Source organism: Panthera leo, chromosome D4, assembly GCF_018350215.1.
Source record: "Panthera leo isolate Ple1 chromosome D4, P.leo_Ple1_pat1.1, whole genome shotgun sequence".
NCBI lineage: Eukaryota > Metazoa > Chordata > Mammalia > Carnivora > Felidae > Panthera > Panthera leo.
The window spans coordinates 85,083,853-85,099,202 of NC_056691.1; the positions used below are offsets into that span (position 1 = coordinate 85,083,853).

Genomic DNA, 15,350 nt, shown 5'->3' on the forward strand with positions numbered 1-15,350 from the left:
TGCGCCGCCCGCGCCCCCCCAGCCCGCGGGGCCGCCCCTGCACCCCCGCCCCCTCCCCCGCCCGCCGCCTCCGCCGCCGCCGCCGCCGCCGCCGTCTCCTCCCCGCGGCTCCGTCTGCCGCCGCCGCCGCAGCCCGGCTCCGGGGCTGACAAGCAGGTGACAGAGGAGCCGGCGCGCGTGGCTGCGAGTGCCCGGGAGAACGCGGCGCGGACTGCAGCCGCCCGGGCCCGCCCGCACGACGCCGGGGCCCGGGGCCAGCGCGTCGGCGCTCCACGCTCGCCGGGGGCGGCCGGCGGCCCCAGCCGCAGCCCCAACCCCGCGGGGGCCGCGCCTCCCCGGCTCCGGGGCCGCGGCGGCGGCGGCGGCGGCGAGCGGGCAGGCGGGCGGGCCGGCGAGCACCCTGGCCGGCGGGGCCCGCGGCGCGCCCCGCGTCCCATGGATATAGCAACAGGTCCCGAGTCGCTGGAGAGGTGCTTCCCCCGCGGGCAGACGGACTGCGCCAAGATGCTGGACGGCATCAAGATGGAGGAGCACGCCCTGCGCCCCGGGCCCGCCACTCTGGGGGTGCTGCTGGGTGAGTGCGGGGTCAGAACGCCCGCGTGGTCATGGGCAGGGGACAGGGGCATCCTCCCGAGGTGGACACAGGCGTCTAGACCAACGGAATAAGGAAATGTTTTGCAGGACATAGGGGTGCGGGGGACACAGACTAGACTCCTGCAGTGATCGCTAGAGGGGCAACAGGCACCCCTAAACAGGCATGCTGGAGGGACAGAGATTTGCAGGAGCACCACCTAGGAGGAGGGAGGCCAGGACAGCTCCAGCTGCCACCCACCATCCTCACTGGGCCTTGGTGCTGGAGCTGCCACTCCCGAGGGGGCAGGAGGCGGACGGCAAGGGTGATGGAAGACCCAAGTAGTCACCTTAGCAAGCTTGGGAGTGGTGCCAGGCTGCTTGATGGAAGGCGCCTCTAAAAGAAAAATGTCCCTTGGGCCACCTGGGTTTTGGGGAGATTGGGGGCAGAAGACCGTGAATGCCACCGTGGGGCGTGTCAGCCAGCAAGCGCCCCAACCTCACTTCGCCTGCCTCGGTCCCAGCCGGCTACCCCGCGCCTTGCCGGGTTCTCGTATGTAGTAACACCAAGCGCTGGATCTCCGGAGGAAGGGAGAGTTGCAGCGCCGAGCCAAGGCTCGAGACCCGCGGCCTCTCCGCGAGGGAGTCCGCGGGCTGGGACGAACCAGCGGAGGCTGCCCGGCCCCTGGTGCGGCGGCCGGGGGAGCGCAGGCGGCGGGCGGCGCTCCCGGGTTGCCTTCGCGCTTGGGGCCCTGGCTGTGGGCACCGCGCGGCCGGGACGCCAGGCTGGTCGGCGCTGACGGCCCGGCTCTTGCCCTGTGCGCTGCAGGCTCCGACTGCCCGCATCCCGCCGTCTGCGAGGGCTGCCAGCGGCCCATCTCCGACCGCTTCCTGATGCGAGTCAACGAATCGTCCTGGCACGAGGAGTGTTTGCAGTGCGCGGCGTGTCAGCAAGCCCTCACCACCAGCTGCTACTTCCGGGATCGGAAACTGTACTGCAAACAAGACTACCAACAGTAAGCGCCTCTCGTCCTCCTCCTTCCCCCCGCCGCCGCCCGGCACTCGAGCCCGGCCGCCCCCACTGCCAGGCCAGGCCCGGCCCGTGTCAGCCCAACTGCTGGCTCTGCGCGCCGCTGGGCCCGTCAGCTCCGAGGGCTGTGCGGGCTGCGCGTCTCCCGGCAGGGACGAACGGTCCCAGCCTGGCCGCCACTGGTGGGGTGGCCGGGAGCTTGCGGCGGTCCCTAGTTGCCATCTTTTGTCCGGAAACCTGTACTGGTTGGGGTACAGGACAAGGCCCTTGGCCAACTAGGGGATACCAATCCCTCCGTCCAGGGACAGGGCCTGACCCCACCAAGGCCTAAATTGGGGACCAAGAATTGATTTCCAAACGAAAACAGTGCTTTAGGGAGCCAGGCCTTGGCGGTATGGTTCCCAAAAGTAGGGTTTTAGGGGGGGTTCGGATTCCTGGAGCAAGCAAGTGGAGTTGGGAAGGGGGGTGCTGAACTCCCCGAGCAGCTGGGGATGCCTCATTCCTACCTTGCTGCCTGGTGTACTTTTAGTCCCTGATAGAAAAGGGTGTCCATTCTCTTCAAACCGTTCCATGCGGGAATTTTTCACTTAAAATTCCTGCTGGCTGAAGAAGCTGTCTGGGAAGAGGACCTCAAGAGGTGGCAAACCACAATCTGGGGCTCCTGGAAGGTCGGGGATGGGGGGGGGGCAGATGGTGAAGGACTGCCCAAGTCAGCCTTCCCCAGCAGGCCTTCTTTCTTGCAGAGTGTTTGTGTTGGAGAAGGGGGTGGTCTGCTCTGCCCTGGCATAGCCTAAGCCTCGGGGTTGAGTCCAGAGACTATGGGTTGAGCCCTACCTACTGACTTTTGTTTTTAGCTGAGACTGTGGGTTTGACTCGCAAGGTGCTGGGACAGTTAAGAGTAAAAGCAGGCTTTTTCTTTTGACCCTCTGGTTTTTGTGCCTGGCAGTGTGATTAGGAGGGAGGCAGAGAGGAGCAACAGACGAAAAGGGGGTGTGGGGATCCCCAGGGAGGCATTGTGGAGACCAGTGTGGGTGCCTTCGAGAACTTTCTAGTGAGGCCTGGAAGACCCTTTTAGATGGGCGTGCAGGATGGGTAGGCTCTCAGATGGTTCGGGGCTCAGACGGGGCTGTGTGTGCCCAAGCCTCCAGGAAAAGGTTAGGCTAACCAATGCCTGTGATGATTGCAGCCTCCCTAGCTGCCCAAGGACTGTTCCTAATTCCAGGCCCCGATGGGAAGTGGAGAGGCTGGGGTGCCCCTTCTCCATCTCTCTAGCTGCTTGGCTGAGACCTAGAAATAGCAGGCTGCAAGCCAGAGCCCTGAAGAAGGTATTAGGTTCTTACTCTGAAAGGTTCTGGCTGAGTCCCACAGCAGTGCCTAGCCTGGCTGTGCTCCCCTGGTCTGGAGGTCCAAGAGGACCTGCTCTTTGCACCTTGCTCTTCTTGTCCACTGGGGGCTCTGCCGACAGGAATTGGGGTACATTTCAGAGAGGCAACTTTTTTTGCTGATCCCAGAGTCCAGCCAAGACCTCTCTCTCTCTCTCTCTGTCTGGAGCACCCCAAATCAGGCGCATTGCCGTTGGTCGGGTTTGTGCTGTGCCTGGACTGATAAGATTCCAGTTCCGGGAGAAAGTGTGGCCGCCAGTCAGCTCTACCACAGGCGGGCATAGAGCAGCACAAATAAAATGGGGAAAGTAGTTTGAGGTGGATACGGTTGGGGGCTTTGGTCTGGCCGAGGGGCAGGGCTCACCAGCCTCCAGCCTACCCATGTCCTGCTGGCCTGCACCTCTTCCTACCTGACCCTTAGCTCAGCTCTGGCAGTGCTGCTTCCAGCTTCGCCACTGGCCTGGATGACTCAACATGTGGGGGCAGGAGGCCGAGGAAACTGGAAATGGCCCTCCAAGGCATTTGTGCAGATTTGGGGGAATTTTTTTTTTTTTTTCACATACTGGAAGGACCCTTTCCAGCCTCTTATACGTATCTGCCAGGTCTCTTCCGCTCCCCCTCAATCCTTTATGGAGCTTGTGTTTAAAACAAGGAGATGATGCCCCCTGGTTTTTCGGAGCACAGAACTCTAAAGTCACAAGATTTGAGCAGGATGTTCCCTTAGAGCAGAGCGGTCCACCTCCTAATTTTACAAAACAATTAAACAGTTGCAATGGCTTTGTTGAAAGTATATTTGTTTAAAAAAGAAACAAGGCGCCCTAGAGCTCGATGCTTCAATGCAGTCGGGATGTGTTTGCCAGGGAATTTTGGTGCTGGGCGAATCTCAGGTCCGGAGTTCCGAGCCTGGGTCCAGCTAGGCGGCAGCCTCCAGGCGGGCATTATTCACGCCCCTCACGGTGCCTTCCTCCTCCCTCGCCCCCTCTTTCTTCCAATAAGGCCAATTAGGTATCTGCACTAGGCCGGCCAGTTGGGGGCTGAGGAGGGGTTGTTATCAAGACAATCCCGTGGACAAATACCCCGGGCGGGTCTCGCCTCAGCGTTTCTCAGGGAGAGCCAGTGCAGCGAGGCAGGCAGGGGCTCACTGGGGAAGCGATGTTCTTTGCACAATAAAAGTGTGTTTCACGATTTATTTTTTTCCTTTGAGGATCGCAGATGTGTATTTATTGCATCTGTGCGTAAATGCTTTTAAGACAAGAATCCAGGCAAAGTGGGCGCAGAAACGTGCCTTCTCGATTTTGTGCAGCCTGTGTGTCAGCGGTATAGGGAAATTAACACACCATCCCCCGCCCCCCAGTAACTTTTGAAAAATATGTCCTCGCCCGGTGAGGAGCTGCGGGGTTCGGTCCTTAGAAAGAGGTTGCTATTTTTATTAAGCGTCTCTTCTTCCTTTCGATTTGTTTTCAAGATCCGAGACACCCAGAAGCGCAACGTTATTTTACGCACCACGGGGGTGATTAATTGACGTTCGGGCACATTTAATACTATTTGCTAAAATCCACCCGCACGTCCTGGACGGATGCAACAGAGCGCGCGGGCCACGGCATTTGGGCAATTTCACGCGTAACTCGAAAAGTTTACTTTTTCTCCGTACGTGTTTTTTGGAGGGCTCCTTCTTTTAAAAAGGGCGGGGGGGGGAGGCGTCGGATCGTTTTGCGCCCGAGGCTCTGGCCCCTCGGCAGCCGGAGCTCCTTCTCCGACAGAAAACCAGGTTAGAAGCCGGGAGGAAACGGGGCCTCCAAACGCAAAATCACGGACACCTCTCTCTCCTTCCTCCTCCTGAGAACACATGAAAAAAAAAATTTTTTTTTAATGACAACATAATGCCCCCCCGCGCCCCATTTTTTTTTCTTGGTGGCTTTGGCCAAGTAGAATTATGTAAGTCCCCTTTCTTGCCGTCTGTCGCTCGTCTGGAAAGCGTTTCTATCCTGAGGAGGTGGCGAATTCCTGGAGGAGGCTCCGGAAGGGGGGAGGGTCGGTGGGAGAGTCCAAAAATCTGTCACAAAATGGAGTCTAATCGCTTGTAAGACAGCTCCCAGGCCGGGCGACCCGAGATTCGTTGGTGTGCGAGCGGGAGCCTATGCGCGCCGGAGGACGCGGTGCTCCTGCTCGGGCCACGCTCCCGCCTCGGCGTCCTGGGCTGGCGGCGCCCTTCCGCCGGCCGGGCCTGCCCGGGCGGCCTCGCCTCTCGGCACGCAGAGTTACAGGGCTCCGCTGAGCCTGCGAGGGTCCCCTTGGGCTCCCCTGCCCAGGTAGGATGCGCCCACCCGCGGAAGGGGGAGCAGCGAGACTTGGAGTTTCAGAAAAAACTGAGTCCTGGGGTGGGTTGTTTTGTTTTGTTTTGTTTTTTGGTAAATCCACCCCAGCTGGCTGCAGCTCCAGTGGCCCAACCTGGCTCTTCCCAGCGCATTCCTCTCCTTGGAAGTGTTTACACCGGGAAAGGCCTTCCAGGGAGGCTCACCTCTCCTCGGAGCCCCAGCACTGGCACAGTAGGGGTGTGGCACAGCCCAGGGAGAGCAAAGTCAGGCTCCAGCCTTTTCTGCCTGCTCTTTCTCCCTGCTTGGAAGGACTCCTATAGGCCTTACTGCGGGGTGCCAGTTACCAGCAGCACCTCCTCTACCAGTAGGCATCCCAGCTGGCATGGCCCCCACGCATCTAACCCGGAGCGGCAGACATCCCAGCCCACACCCTGAGATAGAGGTCCTGTCCTGGAAATGGGTCTGCTCGGAAGGCAAAGCCAGCGCTTTGCCTTATAAAAAGGCCTCCGTAGTGTCCTTCCTGGGGCTTCAAGGGCCGAAGGGCTCACCGTGTCAGCCCGAGTGTGGGGACCCTCTGGCCCTTGGGAAGGCACCCCCCACTTAACCCCACCCCCGCCAGCACCCTGACTGCAGGTAAAAGAGTAAGCAAAGGGCTTCCTGAAGCTGCGGTCATCTGCTGCTGAACGGAGGCATTATTCATAGCTGACTCCTGGCTCACCCTGTATTCCCCAGGCTCTGGGCTAACGCAGCCTAATTTATTTGCAGGATTTTTCTTGAGTAGGAGAAGAAGGCTGTGAGGATTTCCTCTGGGGTATGTGACTGTCAACCCTCAGCTCCCTCCCGTCCTGCCCCTTGGAGCCAGGCTTAGGGCCACACAGTCCTGGCATCTACCTGAGCCACTTCTGTAAAATGGGGACATATCCACCTGGGAGAAAGGATTCTAATAAGGATTCGAGATAACATGCCCCAAAGGACCTGGCATCTTGCCTGGCATGTTGTTAATACTCTGGAAATTATTGTTGTCGCTATTATCACCATCAGCGTGGCCAGAATGTCTTGTCGCCGAAGACATACCAAACTGCCTCTGCGTTCCATGCCAGAGAAAGGTGCAGCTGGCATGGTAGGCTTGCCGTGAACCTCTCTGTGCAGGGAAGATGAGGAGCACCCCTGGGAAAATCGCTCCCTTTGCCTGAGTGGGGCGCTGTGAGGGCCAGCACTCCTTCAGTGATGAAGAGAACTCTAGGTTCTGAGACAGAACTGGATTCACCTCCCAGCCCCACCATTCAGCAGCCGTGTGATCTCAGCCAAGTGACGACCTGTCTCTGAGCCCCAGGTTCTCCATCAGCAAATTAGGAGTGATGATACAACACCCCGGGGTGGTTGCAAGGATAGCATGAGGTATCTGGTGAGGCTGCAGTAAGTGTTCCAAACTCCGTGGGATCCAGTATTGTCGTCACGACCTCCAGAGAGGCAGAAAAACTGATTGTAGAGATCAGAACAAATGCCACCTGTGCATGATCGGGAAGGGCAGGTATCAGGATGGGCCTGGTGTTCTGGCCTGTTTCTCTTTGGGGCAGGGGTGCGTGAGAGGGAGTGGAAGTTGGTCCAGAGCGAAGATCTTTCCACTGGGGAGCAACTGGAATCTCTAGAGTCTGAGTACAGCTTGGAAAATCCTACATGGAAGTCTAATTTCATACTTGGAAAACCCTTTGTGCTTACTGTTTTTTTGTGATTCAAATGGCAAGGGGGGGGCTGACATCTCTGAGGATGAGGGGGAGATTCAGAAGGCAGGGTGGGGGGGCGCGTGAGGGGAAGAGATCTAGGGATCTGTACCTTTCTCAGAGAGAAGATGAGGTTTAAAAGGTAGAGAAACACCAGCTCAGGTGGTCAGAAGGATCCTCCAGCCCACAGAGGTCTGTTCTGTCCATGATGGGCTGGCAGTTCTTGCCCAGGGAATTTCCTCTGTCCTGTGGCCATGAGGGTTTTAAAACAGAATAGGAGGGAAAAAATCCCAGTCCTCCTTTGGCATTAGTTAGGCTGAGGACTGGAGGATACACTCAGCGACATGAGTTATAACTTCCAATTCGTTGGACACCGCAATCGGGCCTCAGCTTCAAGGGAGGGAGGAAGAAAGGGATGGTCCACTCATCCAAGGAGCCCGTGTGAGCTGTCAGTCAGTTGAGGGTGCAGGAGGACCCAAAACTCTTGGCTTTCTGGCTGACCCAGCCCTCTCCATCTCCCAGATTCTGTGCTGATGGCAGCAGAGAGCAAAACCAAAATTATATATATTTATTGCTACTGCAGTCAGAAGTGGGGAGGCGGTGGTAGTGAGGGGAGGGTAAGGCTGAAAACCATATTTGAAAAAGTTGATTCACGAAGGCAGAGGAAGCAAAGTGGCAGACGTTTGCCATTTCATCGACCGGCTGGTGTTCTCCATTCATGTCATAAATGTCTCCTGTCATTTGAAGCCAAAAGCAACATGATTTGGTTCCCCGGTGGCCTATAGGGTTTTTCTCTTTTTTTTGCAGTAAATGTTTATTTGTTAATAATATACTTTAAACAGCCTAGCCTTGACCTCAAGTCTCCCGAAGCATCCATCTTCTCTCAGAAAAATCTTTCAAGGTTTGTGTAATTTTGGGGGGAAGGTGTAACTGACGGGGCAGTGAAGGGCCTGTGTTTGCTTTAACTACTGCTGCCTTGTGGAGTAGTGGGGTATAAGGGGCCACTGTGCTCAGAATGGCAACTTTCTTGGGTTTCAGGCCTGGCTGACAGCACTTCCTCACTGCCCTTTACCTTTGCTTCCCCTGATCAGAACAAATAAATTTCTGCGAGGGCCCTTCCTTTGTTATTCCCGGGGCAATATTGTATCCATTTCTGTTCAGCTTCTTGACTGGCAGCCACTGGACCTGCCCTGTCAACCCTGGGGCCCTGAAGGGGGGTTGTGGGGAGTACAGGGGTCCGGGGGATATGTGAGTACATGGGGGGGGGGGGAGCTTTGTCTCCATCGGGAGCCTGGCTCAGACTGGCCCCCGGACCGAGTGTGCTGGCTGATGGCAGAGCACCTGGCTGGCCCTGCACTTGGTGAACTGGGGGAAGTGTTGCTGAAGGAAAAACCTAGTTCCTGGAGTTTGGTTCCAGAAGAAACAAAGATGTTTGCTTCCTGGCGGCCCGTGCTTAAGAGGTTTCCCTGGGAACTGTGAGGTGGCTGCCAGCCGGGGAGGGTTCTGAGGGCTGCTGGGAGCAACAGAGGTGCCCACCGGGGCTGGCAGGCGTGAGGAGACCCCCGAGCTGCCAGCTAGATGCAGAAAGCTGAGATAGCATGCTGGACCGCCAGATGCCCAGGATTCCCCTTATCCCAACCCCTGGGCACCTCTGTTGGGTGCTGGCGAAGCAGTGACGGGAGAGAAGCAGGAGCCGTGGGTCAGGACAAGCTGGGTGTGACTGCTCTTCCCCCTTCTCCCACCTCCTGGTTTCCTCCGGGACTCCGTGACTGTTGTCATGTGATTCCTGAATCGCCATAGTTACGGGGCTGTCGGGGTCTGGGCGCCCGCCCAGGCCTGGAGCTGCCCGAGCCTGTGGAGATGGAGAGGACCAAGGTGCTCTGGGAGCCACCTCCTGAGAATGGAGAGCCTCCTGGGTGGGGCACATTTTCTCACACTTTCTCAAAGGAAAGTACAAAATTGCAAGTCCAGGTCGGGGATCCAGAATGTCTCTGGTTCTTGTGACACAAGCCAAAGACCTTTAGGTAAGGCTCTTCTTGAGCCTCAGTTTCCTCCTCTGTGAAACAGGGGTGATAATTACAATCTCACAGGATAAAGGGAGTCAACCTCTGGGGATAAAGTGAAACAAACCCAAAGGTGCCAGCCTGCATTGGGCACTCAGTCAATGTATATTTCCTTCCTGCCTGCCTGCCTGCCTGCCTGGGAAGTGAGCTGGAGACGCCCTGCCTGGCAGGAATGCATTGTCTGCCTTTCAGAGCAGGCCCAGAGAGTGTAGCCTCCTAAACAGGCCTCCCAGAGTGGCCTAGCCCACCCTCCTCCTGCTCCTTACCCAGGTCTGTGGCCTGTGGTTTGAATTTTTCCCTTGAAAAGGTAATGGGACAGGTCTGGCTGTCAGAAACTGGTCCTTGGAGGCAGGCAGGCAGGCAGGCAGGCAGGCAGCAGCCTCTGGATGGCTCCCCGTTGCTACTGAGGCACATAGGTCCTGCCTTTAGCCAGCCTACTCTTGAACATGGCCAGTGTAGCTGTGAACTCCCAGAAGCAGAGCCTTCTTGACCTCAGAGGGGCAGGCTGAAGTAGTATATCTAGAAAGAAAAGGAACGGACATTTCTTGAGTGCTGCGATGTGTACTGACCTTTATTGCTCTAGGTCCCTGGATAGGTGAGAAGACCGAGGTGGAGAGAGTTGTAACTTCTCTCAGGTCCAGAGTTTCTCTGTAGCACAATTTTCCCAGGTGGGTCTAACTCCCAAAGCTGATGGCATCCCTAAGTCCTCAAGTTCTACTCTCCCTGAAGCCCCAGATTCTGCTCTGGGCAACTGTGATTCTCCTTAGAGCACCCAGCCTGAAAGGTGTGGGGGTGGGGGCGGTTACTGCCGCAGGGTTGGAAGGGCTTGGGGTTGGGGGTCACTGCCCTCTTCGCACTAGAATGTCCGTGTAGGGCCAGCCCTTGCCAGAGAAGGAAAAAGGTTAGAATAACTGCCTTTCCCCGGTGGTGAGCTTCCTTCCCCGCCAGAGGCGCGCACGGGCGGGGCGGCTTCCCGAGGTCTCCACCCGTGCCCTCCTCCAGGCCCACCTCTTGGAGGGTTCCTGCTCCTCGTTCTTCTCATTCCCCAAGTCGGGCAGCGCGGTGCACAAGCTCCTAGGCTCTGGGGCTCCTCAGCTGAGCCGCGGGCGCCAGCAGCGGTTGATGAATTTCGGTGTCACCAGGGGTTTAGCCCGGATTTGGGAACCGCGCGCTCTAATACGCGCACACGGTCCTGCCCTTTCTAAAGCGCAGCCCTTTCACCCAGCTGCTGATTTATGAAGGAATCCGATCCTGGGACGGGCTGGGCTGGAGCCGGGAACCCGGGCCCCTGCTGCAACCTTCGGACTCCTTCGTGTTTCGGGGGCCCTTGGTGGCTCCCGGTGCTTTCCTAGGCTGGACTTGGGGCGCCGTGCCGGGTGGGGCCTTCCACAACCCAGGAGGAGCGAGTCCTCTCGGAGCCACTTAAACCCGCTGGAAGGGAGCGAGGCCGGTGGAGAGAGTTTGCATTTTCTTTCGGATTTGAGCAAAGCCCTCGCCCCTCCCCAAGCCCTCCCGCCGACCCCCTCAGGCAGGCCCAAAAGCAGCGGGTTCGGGAGGTTTGTTTATCGAGAGCACAGAAAATTGAAAAAAGAATCTAAGACCTTTCTCCCGCCTGAGAAATGTGCAAAGTCCCTCAGCTCCTGGAGGCAGCGAGGCGACCCCAAACGCAGAGTTCCCGATACAGACGCTCCGCCCGGCCGAGCCCAGCCCCCTCCCTCCTGCGCCCTGGCCTTCGTGCGCGGCGGGAGGGCAGAGGTTTTTCAGATTTGGTTTGTAGGGGGGGAAATGTGGTTGTATCAATCCACAAATATTTACTCTTAACAGACTTGTATCTGTGGAGATTTCGAACAAAGACAGTTTAGGGGGATTACAAAAACCCTAAACCCCGTTTTTCTCTCGGACTTGGTGCTTTAAATGCCAATTACAGGCGAGCCATATCCAACAGCAACGGGAAGAGGGGGGAAGGGTCGGGAGGGGTTGGGGGGTGAGTCCAGCCATTAAATGTAACTTTTCATTATGAAAAGGATTTCGCTGGTTTTATCTTCTAATAAGATTATGTCACGAACACAAGTACCTAGGATGCTGCTGAGTGACAGGGCTCTGTCTGTTTAATCAGAGGCTGCGCCGCTCTGACCGCGGGGCCCTTTGTCCGACGGAGTGAACGACGGAAACTTGCCGTCCTAATCCCCTTATTCATGTCAAGCAGAGAAAAGAAGCCGAGCACCTTACAACCGTGTGCCCTCCACCCCTTCCGAGGGCTGCGGGAGGAGGGGAGCTCCGGCCTGTCGCCCCGGGGGCGACTTTCGTTTCCGAGGGCGCTTGGGTCTCCCGAGCCGGCCAGGCATTGCAATAGGGGTGGGGGAAGGGGTTGCTTTTTGGGAGCCTCAATTGTCAGCTTCTGGAAAATGGGGGCAACGGCGCCGCGACCAGAAGATGCCGATTGGGAGGGGGGAGACTTTTTGCCTCCACTGACGGAAAGCACGGGCCACTCTGTCCCCTCTTCCCAGGAAAGGTGGCGCTGGGGGGTGCACACCCACCATCCCCATGAAAGCGGGATTGACAAGAAGGGAGAGGCCGAATGGAGATGCCAGGCTGGGGTCCTGCGCGGGGCGGATTTCGTTGGATCCCTGGGACTGATGTCGAGACGCTCTTACTCCTGCGAGAGTATCCGGGGTTGACCATTCCCGGCTGCTCGCTCGGCCCCTTTCTTCTGAGGGCGAATTCCTTTGTTCGACCCCCGCGGAAACCCGCTTCTCCGCCGGGCCCGTGGCGCCTTTATTCTCGCCACCGCTGCTGCCGCCACCCCTGTCCCACAGTGTACAGACCTTTCCTGTGCCCCCCACCCCCCACCCCCGGCCGCACAGACCCAGTCGGGTGTGCCGACCGGCCCCCTCGACGTCTCTGCCTTGCCCCGACCGGGCTGCCTGCTCCGACAACTAGAACTCCAGTCCGCACAGCGGGCGCCATGGGGCGCGGACTTTAGCCGCCGGCATCCACCTCCGGGCACAGTCGGAAGCTGCGGGCGTCGGAGAAACGGCCCCGGGCGTGGTTCCGGGTCGCTGCACCGGCTGAAAAAACCAAAAGCAAAACCACCCAGCAAACGAAACCTGTGTGCTCCCGGGGCTCCGCTCTGCACCCCTCCAGAGGACCAGGCCGGCTACCTCCTGGCCAGTTTTCTAGCATCTCAGATCGAAGGCCCCAGAGTCAATGGAGCTGGAGAGGAGACTTTGGAGGAATTTGTCTCTAACATACCCAGCTCCTTGGCCTCCTTTTAAAGCTCTTAGTCTGTGCTCTGGGGCAGTCACGCAAGGACCCCAGTGTGCCCTGGGAGCTCTCTGGAGACGCCTGACTGCTCACAGTCTCCTCCCTCCCGAGCCCAGGCTCCGGTGCGGGAGGATCGGGCTGAAAGCAGGGTGTCACCTCGTAAAAGCGACAGGCAAGGGCTGTTTTATGGGGAGGGAGAAGGGGCAGGAAGTGATGCTTCCATCTCTGGCCGCGCAGGGATGGAGAGCCACGAAGGAGAGAGTAGTATCTGGGAGGGGGACCAAGGGGACAGGGCAGGGTCAGAGACAGTCGGGTCTGTGACCATTAAGCATGGGGACTGACAGACCCGGGAGCTGGGACCTCACCTCCTGAGGGTTCCCTCCCGAAGCCCTCTGCAATCCCGTGCTCAGCCATCAGCTCCGGCCCTTCCTCCCGAGCTGGGGCGGGGGAGACACTTTCTCCCTGGAAACACTTGATACCAACTTTGGTTTTTTGGCAAGAAAAATAAGCCTTGTTTGGAAAGGGGGGGTGGTCGAGTGAGCGAGGGAAGGAGCGAGCCGGCGGCAGAGCAAACTTTGCGGATTAGGTTTCAGCGCCTCCACCCCACCCCCAGCCCCTCGGCGGTGATTTGTGTGCGGGGGTCTGTGACCCTACGAGGCATCAAACGGCCCGCGGGAACCGGCCGAGTTCAGAGGGACAGTGGGCAGAGGGGCGGCCTAAGACAACGCAGATGGTTCATATCAGCCCGGCCTGGCCGAGCCCTGGGCCCACCGGCCTGGGCTGCTAGGCAGGGAAGAAGCCTGGGGTATTCCGGGGAGACCAGTGCCTGAGCTTTAACAGGGGGCCAGAAATGCGGCAGTCAATGCTCAGCCGATCTCAGCTGAAAGGAGGTGAGGGGCTGGTGACAGAGTTCCTCCACTAGGTGGTCCTGACCCCACCCAGCTTAGGAGGAGCCTGACCCTTCGTGTCTACCCTGAGTAGCCTCTGGTCCAGAAAGGAGACCCTCCAGCCTCTGCCCTGCAGGCAGCTGGGGCTCAGCCAGGTCATAGTACCCCTCTTCCAGGGACCCCTAGTGACCTTCTTCTCAGGGATGTGCCCTACCCCTAGCCTGCCTGCTGTATGGGAAGTGGGAGACCCCTACCTCCCTCTTACATTCATTCATTCATTCATTCATACATTCATTCTACCACTGTGGTAGAATGCCCTTCCCTTCTCCGCCCACTTGAGCCCTTCTGCCTGGCCTGGCTAACTCTGAGGGACTCCTTTCTTCCTCCTAGCCCCAGGGGAAAGCTAAGAAGAAGGCTCACTCCTACTTAACCCAGGGCCCTGCTTGGTCAGGCTGGGAGGGGCTCTTGTGTCTGAGACTGCTGCCCCCTCTCCCGAGAGGTGGAGACTGGCTGGCTGTCGATACAAACAGGCCCAGGCTTCCCTGCCGTGTTTCAAGGGCCTGACTTTCTCTGCCACCTCCAAGAGCCCTCCTCAGTGACCACAGAGTGGGTGCACCAGGAACATACCCACCACCCATACTTTGCACTGCTTTAGCATGTGCCAGATGAAGAGCTCTTCCGGATCCCTGTAGAAAGGGGAAAACTGAGGCCCAGGTGTGGCTAGTATTTGCCTCAAAGCTCACACAGTTGTGGCACAATGGGGGACGGGAACCCCAGTCTGCCCACTGCCAAGTTAGGGGGTCTGTGTGGCAACTCCACAATTCTTTCTAGAACCCTCTGCCAGACTCTGGCTTTGCCACTGGCTTACTCTTTTTTCCCTAGTCTGAGGTCACTGGGAGGGGAAGGCCCTTCAACCCTGGTTCCTGAGGGGGGTAACAGGCATGTCTCCATGATGGAATGAGTTGGGAAGCTTTCTGGATAGCAGAATTTGGGAATTTTATCTTCTAAATTGGGACATGCAGGGATAAGAGCCAGGTGAGCGCAGTGCCACATCCCACCATCCATTCCTCTGTCCTTCTAGTGTCTGACTTCCAGACACCCTGGGCTCAGCCCTTCCTCTCTAAAGTGGGTCACGGGGAGGCCAGCAGCCTGGCCAGGGCCAGAGAGGGCCAGTGGGCTGCCAGGACCCCTCGGGGTTCTGTCTCCCAGGGTCCCTGCCTCAGGGGAGCAACCGGCTGGGTCATCTGTACACGGAAGACACATCTGTACTGCACATGTTGGAGGCTGAGCAGAGGACATGTGGTTTGGGATGTGTTATCTTAATCATATTTATTAGCCAATCCTGAAATTTAAAAAAAAAAAAGAGTTTGATATTGTCAACATTGGGAAAAGATCCCCAAATCTACACGGCGACAGACCAGCAGAGGCTGCCAGCAACAGCCAGGTTTCTTTCAGCTGGGATCAGGACACAGCTTTGGAAGTTCTTTGGGTTGTTCTAGTGTGATGGAATCTCTGTGCTGTGAAACAACACTTACTGCTTTCATTTTCCCAAGCAGAGATCTGAAGCAAAATTAATTACCCCGCCTTGACTGATAGTTGCTCTGTTGGAGTATGGTTCTAATCCTTATTAACATTCTCTAAAGTCAGGCATGAAATATGACTTTTACACCACACTCTTTGGCATATGTTTTTCTTTTCCAGGATATTTTTCAGGCTATCTCCAAGCCTCACTGCTGTTCATTATTTTTGCCATAGGTCTAAAAGTTGCCAGCCCCAAAGCCAGTCCCGCACAGAGCACAGCCAAGGGGGTAGGGAGAGGGAGCGACATCTCTACTCGACTGGCTTCTGATTATTGAGCTTTGAATGTTTTCCTCCATCATGTTTTTTATTAAAAACTCCAGCATATTTACGCTTGATGGTGTCTTCAATTAGGTTAAAAAAAAAAAAAAGCAGGGGGTTCCCCTTTCTATAGCAGTATGTAAAGAAAATAGTTGTTATGACCGCAAAATTACCGTCCAAAGCTGGTTCTAGTAAAGCTGGCCCTGCTTTGACAAGCCCAGCAGGCTGGAAGCTTTTTTCTGAGTGTTCCAGCTGCTGGGGAAACAGACCAGAGAGGAA

The 15,350-nt window shown here is 57.3% G+C and overlaps 1 protein-coding gene across 2 annotated transcripts in view; it reads left to right on the plus strand.

Moving 5' to 3' along the window:
* Positions 1-435: 435 nt before the first annotated feature.
* Positions 436-15,350, plus strand: part of LMX1B (LIM homeobox transcription factor 1 beta) — a 79,876-nt gene continuing 64,961 nt past the window's right edge. For both annotated transcript variants that reach the window (XM_042913829.1, XM_042913830.1), the window contains exons 1-2: positions 436-574; positions 1,400-1,586. In XM_042913829.1, the coding sequence (XP_042769763.1) occupies positions 436-574; positions 1,400-1,586 (326 nt within the window). The remainder of the gene's footprint in view (positions 575-1,399; positions 1,587-15,350) is intronic.